At 43.4% G+C, this 18,922-nt stretch overlaps 1 protein-coding gene across 1 annotated transcript in view; it reads left to right on the top strand.

The window, feature by feature from the left end:
• cpsf1 (cleavage and polyadenylation specific factor 1) overlaps window positions 1-18,922 on the top strand; it is a 149,464-nt gene that overhangs the window by 76,063 nt on the left and 54,479 nt on the right. Inside the window, exons 19-25 of the mRNA XM_059640568.1 lie at window positions 419-560; window positions 6,228-6,406; window positions 8,505-8,641; window positions 11,829-12,006; window positions 14,212-14,418; window positions 15,446-15,535; window positions 18,725-18,874. Of these exons, the coding sequence (XP_059496551.1) occupies window positions 419-560; window positions 6,228-6,406; window positions 8,505-8,641; window positions 11,829-12,006; window positions 14,212-14,418; window positions 15,446-15,535; window positions 18,725-18,874 (1,083 nt within the window). The remainder of the gene's footprint in view (window positions 1-418; window positions 561-6,227; window positions 6,407-8,504; window positions 8,642-11,828; window positions 12,007-14,211; window positions 14,419-15,445; window positions 15,536-18,724; window positions 18,875-18,922) is intronic.

Here is an 18,922-nt window from a genome sequence, read left to right as displayed (position 1 = left end):
ACGTCAACTTTTCTGTTCTTCTGATGCTGCCTGGCCTGCAGTGTTCCTCCAGTTGCACACTCTGTTATCTCTCACACCAGCATCAGCAGTTCTTAGTATCTCTCTATGGAAGGAAGGCTGGCTTTTGTGACATTCTGGTCTGCGTTCACAACTCTTAAGTTCTTGCTGTCTTGGGCAGAGCAGTTGCCATCTCAGGCTGTGATGCATCTGGACAAGGGTGCATTCTATGGTGTATCTATAAAAAGTCATGAGTCATTATGGACATGCCAAATTTCCTTAGACTTCTGAGGAAGTAGACGTTTTGGTGTGCTTTTATTACTGCTATGCCATCATCTCTCCCCTTAAATCTGTTGGAAAGACCACACAGAAATTAATGTATTTCATCTATGTCTTATGTTTTCCGCTCTTTAAATGGTAGATCCTGCAGACTGGTCAGGAAATCATGGAGCTGGATGCGAGTGGCTTTGCTACACAGGGACCAACTATTTTTGCTGGAAACATTGGAGACAATAAGTACATTGTGCAAGTTTCACCTTTAGGAATTCGTCTATTGGAAGGCGGTGAGTACTTGCAAACTTTGGGGCGTCCAGTACAATTAAACTGTCCATTACTGACAGGTTCAGATTTTAATGTTTTTTCAGATACAGTCATTGCACCATCTTTTTGAAAAGGTAGTGAGGTTTAGTCCAGGTAATTACACACTATGCACACTAGTCCCAGTGATAGGCAATGATTGGCAAAAGTTCTGAGACTGTAAATTTTATGATGTAGAGAATAGAATTAATCAAGGACAGGCAACATGGATTGTTTAGAGAATATTGTGTTTGATTAACTTGATTGAGTTTTTTTGTGATTAGCTGATTTGATGTCTTGCTAAAGTCCATGTATGCCACACCACATAGCAGACTGATCATTAAGTTAAAGCCCATCTGTTCCAGGGGAAAGTCATTTGATGTTTCGGTGATTGGAGGACACTGTTTCCAGTGGGATTTCCGAGGGCTCAGTGCTGTGTCCTGATATGTCAGTGATTTGGACTTTTATGTAGGGGGTATAGTTAAGTTGTTTACTGGATGTGAGTTTGCTCACTGAGCTGGAAGGTTAGTTTTCAGACGTTTGGTCACCATTCTAGGTCACATCATCAGTGAGCCTCCGACGAAGCGCAGGTGTTATGTCCCACTTTCTATTTATAGAAACACTAAGTGAGTCCCAATTCGTATATGGGAAGTTAGAATCAACCACAACAATAACCCAGTTACTTTTACATCTTGCCAAAATCTGCCTACATATCTGTTCTTCTACTTCCGCTGGCCGTTGGGAAGCCTGTAGTAAAGCCCAAATATTGTGATTGCACCCTTCCTGTTCCTGAGCTCTACCCATATTGTCTCGCTGTATGAGCCACCTGAGGTGTCCCCCCGCAATACAGCTGTGATATTCTCCTTAACAAGTGGTTCAACTACCCGCCACCTTTTATATCCTCCTCAATCCCGCCTGAAACATCTGTATCCTGGAACATTAAGCTGCCAATCCTCTCCTCCCCTTAACCAAGTCTCTGTAATAGCAACATCATAGTTCCAAGTACTAATCCAAGCTTGAAGTTCATCTGTGATAATGGGAACTGCAGATGCTGGAGAATCCAAGACAATAAAATGTGAGGCTGGATGAACACAGCAGCATCTCAGGAGCATCTGCTCCTGAGATGCTGCTGGGCCTGATGTGTTCATCCAGCCTCACATTTTATTGTCTTGAAGTTCATCTGCCTTACCTGTTACACTTGCATTGAAACAGATGTGCTTGAATCCAGCAGACCTGCTTTGTTTCGCAACCTCACCCTACCTGCTCTTCCTCTGAGACTTACTGGCCCTATTTTCTAGTTCCCTTTCAGTCCGTTCACCTTTGCAGTTCAGAGTCAGCCACATTGCCATGGATCTGGAGCCACATGTAGGCGAGACCAGGTAAGGATGGCAGTTTCCTTCCCTGAAGGACATTAGCGAACCAGAGGCGTTTTTCTGACAATTCACAATGGATTCAAGGTCATCATTAGACTCTCAATTCCAGATATTTTATTGAATTCAAATTCCACCATCTGCTGTGGTGGGATTCAAACCCAGGTCCCCAGAACACTATCTGGGTCTCTGGATTAATAGTCCAGCGATAATGCCGCTCAGCTACCACCTCCCCTTAATATCTACCTTAATGTTTTTCAAGACTCCCAATACCACCACCTTTCGATCTCAATGTGACCCAAACTATGTTAATGCCAGGTGTGGGAAATTTTAACTTGGCGCATAGTTTCCTGGAACAAGGTAGATTGAGGTGTACATGGTTATCAGGGCACCAGATAGTATGGATTTCAGAGGCCAATAATCAGAATGCATAGATCTGCGGGCTTAGAGCCGGAATATGGATTTAACTAGCTACGGCACATTTGGCTAAGACAGACACAGAGGACGGATGCTCACTTTCTCTGCTGATAGAATACTATGTTTACTTCCAGGAAGAATTTAAATGACAAAATTGGATGTGAACCTGATAACATGAGGTGTCATGGTACACAACAGCCTTGTTTTAACCCTGCCGTCAGAGTGGCCAGTTGTTGGACTTCAGTTACACAGCTACTAACTTCCCCCCCTTATCCAAATGACTGTTCTTAATATGTGATTCGAAGAGTTTCTTTTGTAGAGGTACTTAATGTGATCCATGGTGACTGGTCATGTGGATTCAGAATTGTTTGCCCATAGAAGGCGGAGGGTAGTGGTGGAAGTGTTTTTCAAGCCGGAGGTTCGTGACTCATGGTGTTCTACAAGGATCTGTATTGGGGCCTCTGCTGTTTTTGATATGTATAGATGACCTGGATAAAAAATGTAGATCGGTAGATTAGTAAGTTTGCAGACAATGCAAAGATCAGTGCTGTTTTGGATCGTGTAGAAGATTGTCAAAGGATACAGTAGGATATAGATCAGTTGCAGATGTGGGCCGAGAAATGGCAAGTTCAGAAGCGATATGATGGTTAATTTCTTTCACACAGAATGGTAGGAGCCTGGAAAATCCTGCCAGTGGTGCTGGTGGAGGCAGATACAGTAGGGACGTTAAAAGACTTTTAGATAAGCGCATGCATTTGCAAGGAATGGAGGGCTACAGACAGTTGAGATAAGTTTAATTTGGTGCAACATTTGGGTTGAAGGGCCTGTTTGTGTGCTGTACGGTTCTATGTTCTATATGTTCTAACTATAAAGGATTAACTCCAATAAAAGGAAAGCACTGTGAATCTGGAAATCTGAAATGAAAACAGAATATATTGGAGAAACTCAGCAGTTCTGGCAGCATCTTTGGAATAGGAGAGAAAGTGTGTTTTATTGGACTTGAAATGTGAACTCAAACTTCAAGTCCAGTGTGACACTCTTCCTCTATTTCAGGTGCTTCCAGACCTGCTGATTTTATTTGGCTGCATTTTTTAATGATTTAATTAATGATTAATTCATTCTAGAGCACACACGAGAGTCAGGACCCAGTAGAAAACAATTAAGAGTTAGTATATTGTGCACTTCTGAACCCAGAGCAATAAAATGGGTTTGTGCCAAATTATCAATGTTCTTAGAAATTAGGCATGCCAGTGCCCTGTTGCGGATGTCGCTAGGTTAATAATTCAAGGATCAGACTAACGTGCTGGGGATGAGGTTTCAAATTCTACCACAAGCTGTGGAATTTAAGTTCAATTAATTAATAAAGGTCAATTGGAAGTTTGCCTCAGTAATGGTGACCATGTCAACCATCATTGTTTTAAAGGCTTATCCAGTTCTGTAATATCTGTAATGGAAGGAAATCTAACTTGATCTGGTCTGGTATACATGTGACTCCTGACCCAGTACAATGTGGTTGACTCGTAATTATCCTCTGAAATGCTTGAAAAAGCCAGTCAGCTGAAGGGCACTTTGGGGATGGCAACAAATGCTGCCCTGGTCAATGACACCTTCATCTCATGAAAGAATACAAAAGGACATCTGGCTGTGCTGACTGCTCTGGTTTAGTTAGAGACAACAAGGTGTAGAGCTGGATGAACACAGCAGGCCAAGCAGCATTAGAGGAGCAGGAAAGCTGACGTTTCAGCCCTAGACCCTTCTTCAGAAATGCGGAAGGGAAAGGGGTTTCTGAAATAAATGGGGAGAGAGGAGAACACGGATAGAATATAGATAAAAGAGAAGATAGATGGAGAGGAGACAGTCAAGTTAAAGAGGCGGGGATAGAGCCAGTGAGTGTAGGTGGGGAGACAGGGAGGAGATAGGTCAGTCCAGGGAGGACAGACAGGTCAAGGGGGCGGGATGAGGTTAGTAGGTAGATGGGGGTGGGGTTTGAGGTGGGAGGAGGGGATAGGTGAGAGGAAGGACAGGTTAGGGAGGCGGGGATGAATTGGGCTGGTTTTGGGATGCAGTCGGGGGAGGGGAGATTTTGAAGCTTGTGAAGTCCACATTGATACCATTGGGCTGCAGGGTTCCCAAGCGGAATATGAGGTGCTGTTCCTTCAACCTTCGGGTGGCATCATTGTGGCACTGCAGGAGGCCGAGGATAGGCATGTCAACTGTGGAATGGCAGGAGGAGGTGAAATAGTTCTCGACAGGGAGGTGCAGTTGTTTATTGTGAACCGAGTGTAGGTGTTCTGCAAAGCGGCCCCCAAGCCTCCGCTTGGTTTCCCCAATGTAGAGGAAGCCACAAAGGGAACAGCTGATGCATTATACCACATTGGCAGATCTGCTTGATGTGGAAAGTCTTCTTGGGGCCTGGGTTGGGGATGAGGGAGAAGGTGTAGGGGCAGGTGTAGCACTTCTTGCGGTTGCAGGGAAAAGTGCCGGGTGTGATGCGGTAAGTTGCGGTCCTTGAGAAACGAGGGCATCTGAGATGTATGGGAGTGGAATGCCTCATCCTGGGAGCAGATGCGGCGGAGGCAAAGGAATCGGGAATAGCGGATGGCAATTTTGCTGAAAGGTGGGTGGGAGGAGGTGTATTCCAGGTAGCTGTGGGAGTCGGTGGGCTTGATATGGATATCGGTTTCTAGGTGGTTGCCCGAGATGGAAACAATGGTCCAGAAATGAGAGGGAGGTAGTAGAGATGGTCCAGGTGAACTTAAAGTTGAGGTGGAAGCTGTTGGTGAAGTGGATGAACTGTTTGAGCTCCTCGTGGGAGCACAGGGCGGTGCTGATACAGTCATCAATGTAACGGAGGAAGAGGTGGGGTTTAGGGTCCGTGTACGTACAGAAGAGGGACTGTTCCACGTACCCTACAAAGAGGCAGGCATAGCTGGGGCCCATGCGGGTACCCACGGCCACCCTCTTAGTCTGTAGGAAGTGGGAGGAATTGAAAGAGAAGCTGTTGATGGTGAAGACGAGTTCGGCTAGGCGGATGAGGGTGTCAGTGGAGGGGGATTAGTTGGGGCTGTGGGACAGGGAGAAGCAGAGGCCCTTTAGGTCATCTGTATCGGGAATGTACAGGGACTGGATGTCCATGTTGAAAATGAGGTGTTGGGGACCGGGAAATGGGAAGTTCTGGAGGATGTGGTGGGCGTGATTGGTGTCACGTACGTAGGTGGGGAGTTCCTGGACCCAGGGAGAGAAAATGGATTGAGATAGGTGGAAATGAGTTCAGTGGGGCAGGAGCAGGCGGAGACAATGGATCGACCAGGGTAGTCAGGTTTGTGGATTGTGGGAGGGAGATAGAAACAGGTGGTGTGGTGTTGGGGAACGATGAGGTTGGAGGCTGTGGGTGGGTGGTCACCTGAGGTGGTACAGTTGTGGATGGTTTGGGAGATGATGGTTTGGTGGTCGGGGATGGGGTCATGATCAAGGGGGCGGTAGGAAGTGGCGTCGGAAAGTTGGCACCTGGCTGCGGCAATGTAGATGTCGGTGTACCATATTACCACTGCGCCTCCCTTGTCCGCAGGTTTTATGATGAGTTTAGGATTAGAGCAGAGGGCTGCACGTTCTGTGAGGTAGAGGTTGGAGTGGGCGAGAGGGGTGGAGAGGTTGAGGCGATTGATGTCTCGACGGTACTTGGAGTTGAAGAGGTTGAGGGAAGGTAGGAGGTCTTGGGGTGGTCTCCAGGAGGAGGGAGTGTGTTGGAGGCAGGAGAAGGGGTTGGTAGACGGAAGGTTAGGCTCACGGTAACTGGTTTAGTTGGAATTGTGACTAGTCTTGCAGATTTAGCTGCTCCTGAATGCCAATTACATTCTGTTCTCTCAGTGAACCAGCTGCATTTCATCCCTGTGGATCTGGGCTCTCCAATCATGCACTGTGCAGTGTGCGATCCTTATGTAGTGATAATGAGTGGCGAAGGACAGGTGACGATGTTTGTGTTGAAGCGTGACACATATGGAGGAAACACCCACAGACTGACCATGCAGAAGCCACAAATACACATGGTACGTATTTCTGACCAGTAAAGCATTAGTGCTGACTCTCCAACATACGTTATCAAGCATCAGTGAGTTGAACATATGACTGATGTAATGATGTAATTTCTGAGGAGAAATTGAACTTTTATAGCACTTTTACAGCTTTCACATGGCAACTCCTTATTTTCACATTTTCCACAAAGTGCAAGTTGACAATTAAACTTAGTAACTTACTTTGCTGGCCATGTTGTTAGATCCTTTTGATCAGTGCTGCTTTTGTAGTTGCCTGTATTATTATCTGTGAATACTCCATTCTATGCACGCATCATCTCGATATAGATTCGGACCATTTTCAACAGAGTAGGAGGCCATTTGATCCATCATATCCATGCATGCCATTTACAAGAGTAACTTAGCTAGTCTCCTCTTTTAATATTTTTCCACACCTGCATTGTTCCTCTTCAGGCATTTGGCTGATTCCTTTTCAAAAACCCCAGTTGAAGCTGTCCCCACCACTTTTTTCAGACGGCGTGTTCCCAATTCCAACCACTTGTTGACAAAGAAAAGTTCTTTTGCTAAACACTGTTAATCTGTGTCCACTGGTTGATATCCCTTCAGCTAATGGAAAAAATTTCTTTCTATGCTGTCTTGACCCATTCTGATTTTGGACAAAATCATCTCTCAACCTTCGAGGAGAGAACAACTTCTACAATCTATTGTCTTACCTCTGCATACTCTTTTAAATCTTCACGTTCTACTTTAACCTTTTGTTCCTTCCTTTATTTGAGTTTGGCATTGGGAGTAAACCAAAAATTACTGCTAGCAAGATTCTCCTTTTCTCAATCAGGAGCAAAAACCGAAGTTGCTATCCTGAGGAAGGGTCACTGGTCTCAAAACTTTAACTGACTTATTTTCGTCACAGATGTTGCCAGACCTGCTGAGCTTTTCCAGCAACTTCTGTTTTTGTTCCTAATTCACATGAACCAGTTCTTTCAGTTTCTGTATTTTAATTGTCTGTCTGATCTCTTGAATTCACTTTATACTGCTTTAATCTTCTCCCTAAAAATGTCATTCCTACAATGTGTACAGTAATTTCTGGCTTCTCAATCTTACCTTTAAGAGCATGCTTGAAATGTTTAGAGACATCATTAATCCTAGCACAGGGAAAGCAACAAACCATCCTAAATTTATGCTCACTGCTACAGAATCTCCTGTCTATGCCCCTGACAGGAGAATTCCCAATAGCTGTATTGCTCTTAAGTCTTGTCAAATGCTGCCTACTGTAAGAATCATTCCATGCGCCCAATAACTGACAACCCCTTCTATTTTCCTCAGAGAGACTATCCTCTTCTACAGTTCCTAAACCGGAATACTTGTTACAGAAATAGCCACCAGAGATTTTTGAACTACCTTCATATTTTTCCTGACAGTCACTCAGCTATCTGACTGATCCTGCTGTGTAATAGCTTTACTAGATCTACTTGTCGTTTCACACTCTCATATCTACCCTTAATAACACTAAGCTGAAAAAAATTTCAATAACATCTTAGATATAAATAAACTACCTTTTGCTACCTACAGAAAATAATGTTAAAATGAGGAAAAAATAGTAGATATATCAAACATATAAAACTTAAATAAAATCAACCACTTATTAAAAAACACTCCCCTCTAAAAACCTTTGCAGTGCGAAACATCCTCTAAACACATTATAGACTTCTTTAGCTCCTGAAATCACAATTAAAAAAACCCTCAACTGTTTACTGCAGACCCTTGAATGCTTGCTTTAAAAAAAAGTCTATTTAAAAAAAACACAATTTTTTTGATTTTTTTAATGAAGCAAAATGAATAAAAACTTTATTAGTAAAGTATGACAGTAATAATTTAAAAATACTGTAATAAATCTTCAAACCTGCAATCCAGGAGCAGCTACAAGATCCATGCTGCAGAGTGTTCAGGTTTCTTCACTGTGTATGGCTTGTGTTTACATGTTGAGTTGAAACTTTGTGGCTGTATGGTTTGAGTTGCAGCATTCTAGAGGCATTTATTGTCTGCAGGATTCTGCACTGCTTCATCTAGTAGTTGGATTGGCTGATGGTGTTGCACATTTTACTGTCACTTGCAGTTATCAAAGGTGATTGCCCTCTGTGCATACCGAGATATCAGTGGAATGTTTACCACAGAGAGCCGAGCCTCTGTCGTGAAGGAGGACACTATGAAAGGGAGCCAGTCAGAAATGGAAACCATGATTACTAACATGAGGTAGGGACAATCTTCTTCACACTTAATTTATCGGTTTAATAGAGTTATTATGGCATCTGCTGCTTAGATTGGTGACGACAAGGAGAGAGAACATGTTAAGGTTAACAAGGGGTATTAGGTATTTAAGCAGGCGTAATGGTGCATAAATCCTCAAGGCTTGATGATATGCACCCCAGGTTGCTTTTACTGTGTCCAGTTTCGGGCCCCACACCTCAGGAAGGACATACTGGCCCTGGAGCGTGTCCAGCGGAGATTCACACGGATGATCCCTGGAATGGTAGGTTTAATGTACGATGAATGGCTGAGGATCCTGGGATTGTATTCATTAGAGTTTAGAAGGTTGAGGGGAGATCTAATAGAAACTTACAAGATAATGCATGGCTTAGAAAAGTTGGACGCTGGGAGGTTGTTTCCATTAGGCGGGGAGACCAGGACCCATGGGCACAGCCTTAGAATTCGAGGGGATAAATTTAAAATGGAAATGAGACGTTTCTTCAGCCAGAGAGTGGTGGGCTTGTGGAATTTGTTGCCATGGAACGCAGTGGAGGCCTGGACGTTAAATGTCTTCAAGGCAGAGATAGATAATTTCTTGATCTCGCACGGAATTAAAGGCTATGCGGAGAGTCCAGGGAAGTGGAGTTGAAATGCCCATCAGCCATGATTAAATGGCGGAATGAATTTGATGGGCCGAATGGCCTTACACCCACTCCTATGTCTTATGGGGGCAAGGCAGATATATTAAATACTTCACTGGCCACAGGTGATGTGCCAAATGACTGGAGGACAGTTAATGTGGTTGCTTTGATCGAAAACGGTAGCAGGGATAGGCCAGTTAGTCTGACATCAAAGGTAGGGAAATTATTTGGAAAACATTCTGAGGAATACAATCAATCAGTACTTGGAAAAGTAGGGATTGTTCAGAGATTAGATTAGATTAGTTTCCCTACAGTGTGAAAACAGGCCTTTCGGCCCAACAAGTCCACACCGCCCCTTGAAGCATCCCACCCAGACCCATCCCCCTATAACCCACACACCCCTGAACGTTACGGGCAATTTAGCATGGCTGATCCACCTAGCCTGCACATCTTTGGACTGTGGGAGGAAACCGGAGCACCCGGAGGAAACCCACGCAGACACAGGGAGAATGTGCAAACTCCACACAGACAGTTACCTGAGGCTGGAATTGAACCTGGGTCCCTGGTGCTGTGAGGCTGCAGTGCTAACCGCTGACCCACCGTGCCGCCCCAAGTCAGCATGGATTTATTAGAGGGAAATCCTGTCTAATGTAATTGCTTTTGAAAATATGACTAAATACATTGATGGGAGTAGTGCTGTTGATGTGGTTTACATGGATCTAAGTAAGACCTTCGACAAGGTCCCACATGGAAGGCAAGAACCTATGGGATCCAAGGCAAATTGCAAATTACCTCCAAAGGAATCTTAGGAATAGTAGCCAAAGCATGATGGTGGAAGTTGCTTTTGTCATTTGAAGCCTGTGACCTGTGGTGTAGCATTGGGAACTGTGCTGGGAACCTTGCTGTTTGTTATATATGTTAACGACTTGGATGGGAATGTAGAAGGTATAATTAAGCTTGCAGATGACATGAAAATTGTGGGTGCTGTGGATTGTGTGGAGGATGGTCTTGGGCTGCAGTCTGATATTGATCAGAACAATTGGGCAGAACAATGCTAGATGGAATTTAATCCTAATAAGTGTAAGGTGTTGCATTTTGGGAGGCCTAATAAAGGAGGGATATTGACCACGAATGGTAGTTCCCTAGGGAATACCGAGGAACAAGAGGACCTTGGTGTACAAGTCCATAAATCCCTGAAGCTGTTAGCATTGGTAGACAGGGAAGTGAATGAGGCATATTGGATGATTACCTTCATTAGCCAGGGCATAGAATACAGAGCAAGGAAGTCATGCCACAACTTTATTAAACATTGATTAGGCTACAGATGGGATAATGTATGCAGTTCTGGTTGCCTCATTATTGGAAGGATGTGATTGCATTGGAGAGAGTGCAGAGGAGATTCACCAGGATATTCCCTGGGATGAAAAGACTCAGTTGTGAGGAGAGACTGTATAGGCTGGGTTTATATTCCTTCGAATAGACGCAGCTGGCGGGATCTGATTGAGGTATAGAAAATCAAGAGGCACAGAGTAGATTGTGAAAATGTCTTCCACGTAGCTTTCTGCCCAAGACAAGAGGGCATGAGTTTACTGTGAGAAGTAAACGGTTTAGAGGAGATCTGGGAAAAAAAGTCTTCACCCAGAGGCTGATTAGAAATATGGAACAAGCTGCCTGAAAAGGTAGTGGAGGCAGGTACTGTTGCAACATTTAAGAAACAACTAGATGAGTACTTAAAATGCCAGGGCATAGTCGATGGACCAAGTGCAGGCAAATAAGAATAGTGTAATTTGGTTTTTGTTTGTGAGCTGAAGGGCCTGTTTCTATGCTGTATGACTGTATCTGGCGCGAAGTTGAGTTGTTCCAAACGATTGATGTAGAAGGATAATTCTCAGGATTTCAACTGCAGATGTTCGGAAATAGATCAGATTTGATTTTGCTGTGTGTTTTAAAATCTTCTAAACTGTGTTCCATATTTAGCTTGGTTTGATTGCCCAAGTGAAATAAACGTCAGTTTTATTGTAAAAGAAAATGTGTGGCTCCCTGTTCTATTTTTCTGTGAATTACCACTAATTTCGTCTGTGATCTGACTTGTCCATGAGGAGCATTAGCTGTGTTCACAACACTGTTAAGTGGAGGCAATGGCCTTGTGAAATTATTGCTGTTAATCCAGAGACCCAGATAATGGCCTGGTACTTGGGTTTGAATCCCACCATGGAAGATGGTGGAATTTGAATTCAGTAACTATCTGAAATTAAGAATCTGACAATGACCGTGAATCGATTGTCGAAAAAGCCCATCTGGTTCGCTAATGTCCTTTAGGGAAGGAAACTGCTATCCTTGACTGATCTGGTCTATGAGTGACTCCAAATCCACAGCAATGTGCTCTGGGCAATTAGGGACAAACAATAAATGCTGCCTAGCCAGCAACGCCCCTAACCCCGTGAACGAATAAACAAAAAGAAATGGTATTTCATATTCTGCACAGTTAACAAATGTTAATGAATTTTGTTGGTCACATCCAAGAGTTTGTGTGTTTCGTTTCAAATTTGCAGTACCACAGTGGACGATGAGGAGGAGATGCTGTATGGAGAGTCTGGTTCAGCACTCTTCAGCCCTCCTAAAGAGGAACCAAGCCGCAGCTCTGTGCCAATGGCTGAAAAGGAGCCCTCTCACCTTAAAGTAGAACCTACCAACTGGTGCATGCTAGTGAGGGAGAATGGTGTCATGGAGGTGAGCATTGTGATCCATGCCTCAAATTGAGTTGAAATGGTTTAAGAGATGGTAAGACACTTGATATTTGGTGACAGTACAGTTAAAAGCTTGTACTGATGTTTTGCTATTACAATATCAGTAAAGATATTTTACGTGCACTAATATGAGGGAGTACTGCTAAATTAAAATTTTAGATTCTTAGTGCAGGAGGAGGTGATGTAGCCCATTATGTTCGTGACAGTTTTTCAGACGAGCTACTTAATTTTTCTTTTAAACTCCCCTACTTTATTCCCGTAGCCCTCTGCATTAATCTTGCATTGATCAATGGTAGAGAGGGAGTAATTCTTCCACCACTGGATTTCAGTTAGGCCTGATGTCGACAAACTCTTTTACGGGATTACCCCGTGTATCAATTCATAGCCTTGTTGCCAAAGTGGAAAGCATATACATTGTTTTGTTAAGCTTTTATTAATTTAAGGTTTTGTTTTTGCAATTCCTAATATTGTAACTTAATTTTTTACCTTTTCACTTGCCTCTTCCAGCTGCTGCATGCTATACAAAAGTGTGAAGTGATTCATTTTGGAAAGTCGAATTTAAATGCAGAATATAGGGTTAATTGCCGGATTCTTGGCAGTGTGGAGGAACAGAGAGATCTTAGGGTCCACGTCCATAGATCCCTCAAAGTTGCCACCCAAGTTGATAGGGTTGTTCAGAAGGGTCTGTGGTGTTTTGGCTTTCATTGGCAGGGGAATTGAGTTTACGCGCTTTGAGGTTATGTTGCAGCTCTATAAAACCCTGGTTAGACCACACGTGGAATATTGTGTTCAGTTCTGGTCACCTTGTTACAGGAAGGATGTGTTTGATGTGGAGGAGATTTACCAGGATGCTGCCTGGAGTGGAGGGCCGGTCTTATGAGGAAAGGTTAAGGGAGCTAGGGTTTTATTCATTGGAGCGAAGAAGGATGAGAAGTGACTGGATAGAGGTGTACAAGATGATGAGAGGTGTAGATAGAATGGATAGCCAGAAACTTTTTCCCAGGGCGGAATTGATTATTACAAGGGAGCATAATTTTAAGCTGATTGGAGGAAGGTATAGGGAGATATCATGGGTAGTTTATTTACCAGAGTGATAGGTGCATTGAATGCCCTGTCAGTGGTGGTAGTAGATACATTAGGGACATTTAAGTGAATCTTGAATAGGTATATGGATGATAGTAAAATGAAGGGTATGCAAGTTAGTTTTGATCTTAGAGTAGATAATAGGTCAGCACAACATTATAGGCTGAAGGGCTGGTACTGTGCTGTAATGTTCTATGTTCTACACTATTGTATTAAGCTTTCGCACCCACTTCCCCAACCCTCCCAGAAACGAGAATAAAGCATAGTGTCTGGATTAGTTATTTGAGCAATAAAAAGTAGCAAATATTTGCAGTTAACCTTTAAGTTCTCAGTTTCCTGATTGTTCTTTCCAGTCAACATTTGTAAGCATGCACAGCCTTTCCAACTGTATTCTGTGCTCTTAAAAATCCATACTTTCTTTGCCCTGCCGCAAAAGTAGCTTCTTGAAATAGCAGAGATAATGGGAACTGCAGATGCTGGAGAATCCAAGATAATAAAGTGTGAAGTTGGATGAACACAGCAGGCCAAGCAGCATCTCAGGAGTGCAAAAGCTGACTTTTCAGCATCTGATGAAGGGTCTAGGCCCGAAACGTCAGCTTTTGTGCTCCTGAAATGCTGCTTGGCCTGCTGTGTTCATCCCAGCTTCACACTTTATTTTCTTGAAATAGCAGCTTGTTTGTATGTTTCATCTTATGAGTTCGCTGCGTTCTTACTTCGTAATTGTAGACAATGTTTTCATCCCTAATGTGAAGATTCTTGTAAAGCTGTAAATGAGGTGGAAGAAGAGGGCCTTTTTAAAGCTCGGGGGAGAGGTTGACTGGCTTCATTACCACTTGGATAAAATGTTATTTTCAAATTTTTGTTTGATCAATGTTGGTTTGATAAATTTGGCCAACTTACATTGGTCAAATAGTGCCTACAGCCATTTTAAGTCCGTGTTATAGGACCCTTTTTAAAAACATTTTAATCCATTAAAATTCTAGGTATTAAATTGAATAATGAAATTCAGAGATCAGCAGTCTATATGTTAGTTTACAGACTGATCTGTTCTCAAGGAAAGCATGATATGGTGGTTGTGATTTAACTCTCCTGAGCTTCTCCATAGATATACCAGCTGCCCGACTGGCGTTTGGTCTTCCTGGTGAAGAATTTCCCTGTGGGTCAGCGCGTCTTGGTGGATAGCTCTTCTGGTCAACACATGACCCAGGGAGAGATAAAGAAGGAGGAATTTGCCCGCCTGACGGAGATGCCGGCTGTAAGAGAGGTCTTGCTGGTTGGGCTTGGCAATCGACAAACGAGGCCTTTCCTTCTGGTAAGCAACAGTTTATGTCATTGTGATAAATATATGTTGATTAATAATTTATACTGTCTATTTTGTGTGTATTCTGACCCAATGGCACACAATGCAACGGTTTCTTGTGCACAGAGATTCACTTCTGTACTCTGTACTGTACTGGCCAAACTAAGCTGGGGATCGAATAATGCAGAAACTGTGCACCTGAAATCAAAAGGGATGATCCTGGAGGCATTTGAGCTGGGCTGGCAGGAAAGTAGGGCTCATGTTTCAAGTTGAGGATCTTGTATCAGACCATAAAATGAGCAGCTTGTAAAGAGGAACTGAGCCAGGAAAATTGAGTGAAATTACATGAAGGACTGAATAAACACAAAAAAGGAAACTGGTTGCCGTAACAGTGGACAAGGTGAGAAAGTCCAGGTAGCCCACTGCCATTCCGTTTTCAGGAATGCCCACCTATCCTGGACTGACTCTCTGGAAGAAGCTGTTCTCATCCCATGAATCTGATTTTTGTTTTTTGTTTTCCTTTCTTTGACATTTGTTTCTTTTTCTGTGTTTGATCATGTGTTTGCTAAACTTCCATTCCTCCTGTTATTTAATCATCATCATAGCCAATTCTCTCCTCTTTCCTTTTCCTCGGTCCTGAATTTTTTTATTAGCTGTCAGCTGTCAGAGTAGGCCAAAGAGAAAGAAAAGTTTCATATAAATGGGATATGTTCCTCCAAATAACAGAGTAACCATAATGCAGCAAAGATAACAAGATGTAGAGCTGGACGAGCACAGCAGGCTGAGCAGGAAAACTGACGTTTCGGGCCTAGACCGTGAAGAAGGGTCCAGGTCTGAAATGTTAGCTTTCCTGCTTGGCCTACTGTGTTCGCCCAGCTCTACACCTTGTTATCTCAGATTCTCCAGCATCTGCAGTTCCTACTATCTCTGAAATAATGCAGCACACTTTTATTGTAAGTTTCAAGAGGCATCTGAGCTGGATCCCATAGTCCTTTGGTTCCATGAACAGATTATTAACTTTCTTTGGTATTTGCTGCAGGTTCATGTGGAACAGGAGCTTTTGATCTATGAGGCTTTTTCATATGATGCGCAACAAAGCCAGAACAACTTGAAAGTTCGGTTTAAAAAGGTATGTAAAACATAAAGCAACCCTCAAATAACTCATGTCACTGCTGTAAATGAATATATGTAGTTAAAAATGCTTGCATGTTGATTTGATTTTTAACAACAAGTTTTATTACTTAAAAGTTTTCACATTGATAGATTGTTGACTTCAGGTGCTGTCTGTGCTAACAAACGGAGTAGTCCATTATTACCCTAATTGATCATAATATGTTGTTGCTGTTATGGGATTAAGATATGTGCAAACATCTTGCTTTGTTTCCTTGCATAACAGCTCTTCAAGTCTAATTAATTGGCTGTGAAACAGCTTGGGATGTTCTAAAACTGCTAGATAATATTGAGTGGGGGGCATTGGCGATGGGCTAGTAATATTATCACTGGACTGTTACAGAACATAGAACACTACAGCACAGTACAGGCCCTTCGGCCTTCGATGTTGTGCCGACCTGTCATACTAATCTCAAGCCCATCTAACCTACACTATTCCATGTACGTCCATATGCTTGTCCAATGATGACTTAAATGTACTTAAAGTTGGCGAATCTACTACCGTTGCAGGCAAAGCGTTCCATTCCCTTACTACCCTCTGAGTAAAGAAACTACCTCTGACATCTGTCCTATATCTTTCACCCCTCAATTTAAAGCTATGCCCCCTCGTGCTCGCTGTCACCATCCTGGGAAAAAGGCTCTCCCTATCCACCCTATCTAACCCTCTGATTATTTTATATGTTTCTATTAAGTCACCTCTCAACCACCTTCTCTCTAATGAAAACAGCCTCAAGTCCCTCAGCCTTTCCTCGTAAGACCTTCCCTCCATACCAGGCAACATCCTAGTAAATCTCCTCTGCACCCTTTCCAAAGCTTCCACATCCTCCTTATAATGCGGTGACCAGAACTGTACATAATACTCCAAGTGTGGCCGCACCAGAGTTTTGTACAGCTTCACCATAACCTCTTGGTTCCGGAACTCGATCCCTCTTTTAATAAAAGCTAAAACACTGTATTCCTTCTTAACAGCTCTGTCAACCTGGGTGGCAACTTTCAAGGATTTGTGTACGTGGACACTGAGATCTCTCTGCTCATCTACACTACTAAGAATCTTACCTCTAGTCCTGTACTTTGCCTTCCGGTTACACCTACCAAAGTGCATCACCTCACACTTGTCCACATTAAATGCATTTTGGAAGGTCGAATTTGAAAGCTGAGTACAGGATTAAGGATAGGATTCTTGGCAGTGTGGAGGAACAGAGGGATCTTGGTGTGCAGATACATAGATCCCTTAAAATGGCCACCCAAGTGGACAGGGTTGTTAAGAAAGCATATGGTGTTTTGGCTTTCATTAACAGGGGGATTGTGTTTGAGTCGTGAGATCTTGTTGCAGCTCTATGAAACTTTGGTTAGACCGCACTTGGAATACTGCGTCCAGTTCTGGTCACCCTATTATAGGAAAGATGTGAATGCTTTGGAGAGGGTTCAGAGGAGGTTTACCAGGATGCTGCCTGGACTGGAGGGCGCTTATCTTATGAAGAGAGGTTGACTGAGCTCGGTCTCTTTTCATTGGAGAAAAGGAGGAGGAGAGGGGACCTAATTGGGGTATACAAGATAATGAGAGGCATAGATAGAGTTGATAGCCAGAGACTATTTCCCAGGGCAGAAAAGGCTAGCACGAGGGGTCATAGTTTTAAGCTGGTAGGAGGAAAGTATAGAGGGGATGTCAGAGGCGGGTTCTTTACACAGAGAGTTGTGAGAGCATGGAATGCGTTGCCAGCTGCAGTTGTGGAAGCAAGGTCATTGGGGTCATTTAAGAGACTGCTGGACATGCATATGGTCACAGAAATTTGAGGGTGCATACATGAGGATCAATGGTCGGCACAACATTGTGGGCTGAAGGGCCTGTTCTGTGCTGTACTGTTCTATGTTCTATGTTCTAAACTCCATTTGCCACCTCTCAGCCCAGCTCTGCAGCTTATCTGTTATTCCAGAGATCCAGCTAACATCTGGAGACCTGGGTCAAATCCTGCCATGACATATGGTGGAATTTGAATTCAATAAAGATCAGGAATTAAGAATCTAGTGATGACCGTGATTTCATTGTTGATTGTCGGGGAAAACCACCTGGTTCATAAATGCCCTTTCGGGAAGGAAACTGCCAACGTTGCCTGGCCTTCGTGTGACTCCAGACCCATAGCTATGTGGTTGACTCTTGATTGCCTTCTGGGCAATTAGGGATGAGTAATAAATGCTGCCCACCCAGCAATGCCCTCATCCCGTGAATGAATAAAGGAAAAAAAAAATGCAGTTTTTATTGTATCGTAAGTTATACTATGGTGTGCAAAACCTGACCACCTCCAGAAACAAAAACAGAAGTTGCTGGAAAAGCTTGGCAGGTCTGGCAGCATCTGTGAAGAGAAAAAATCAGAGTTAACGTTTCGGGTCCGGTGACTCCTCTTCAGAACTGATGGTAGCTGGGAGAACGTTAGTTTATGTTGCAGAAAATGGGGAGGTGGATGGGCTAGGGAGTAAACGATAAGATAAAGGATGGAGCCAGAAGGCAGAGAAGACCAGTCCTCCTCCAGCACCTGCTTTTATGTTGAATAACCCCATTCATTTTCTCACTGTTTCTCCGTTGCTGGTTAATCCAGTTTTCCTCCACTGCTGAAGAACCTGACTTCTGATTTATGTTAGTGATCTCACTGTTCTTTATTCTGAGGAAGGTTTGTTGACCTGAACTGTTCCCTCTTTCTGTCATGGAATCCCAACAGTATGGAAACAGGCCATTTGACCCATTGAATCCACATCAACCCCTTTGAAGGGCATCGCCCATCTTATCCCTGCAACCCTGCATTTCCCATGGCTAATCCACCCAGCCTGCACAGCCCTGGCCACAATGGGCCCTGTAGCATAGCCAATCCATTAAACCTGTGCATCTTTAGACTGAAGAAGGAAACCGGAGCACCTGGAGGAAACCATTCAGACACAAGGAGAATGTGCAAACTCCAGACACAGTCGCCTGAGGGTCCCTGTTGTTGTTCGACCACTGAGCCACCATGCCGTGTGCTGTGTTACCTGTAGACTTTTTCCAGCATTTTCTGTTTTTATCTTCCTGCTAGATATAAAGCTGCTCTTGTCCTGATGACAGTCTCACTTGGTAATTGGCAGTGTCTTGAGTTAGTTTCTCTCTGTTTTTCCTCTCCAGGTACCACATAATATAAACTTCAGAGAGAAGAAAGCCAAACAATCCAAGAAAGACAAGAAGGCAGAGACTGCCACAGGAGAGGAACAAGTCATTCCGAAAGCGAGGGCTGCTCGATTCCGCTATTTTGAAGATATTTCTGGATACTCGGGGGTAAGAGCAACTATAAATAGCTTAGAGTCCTGCATCTTTATTATTATA

The sequence above is a fragment of the Stegostoma tigrinum genome, chromosome 2 (genome assembly GCF_030684315.1).
Source record: "Stegostoma tigrinum isolate sSteTig4 chromosome 2, sSteTig4.hap1, whole genome shotgun sequence".
NCBI classification, from domain to species: domain Eukaryota; kingdom Metazoa; phylum Chordata; class Chondrichthyes; order Orectolobiformes; family Stegostomatidae; genus Stegostoma; species Stegostoma tigrinum.
The sequence above is the reverse complement of the archived record's forward strand: the minus strand, read 5'-3'. Positions and strand labels throughout refer to the sequence as shown.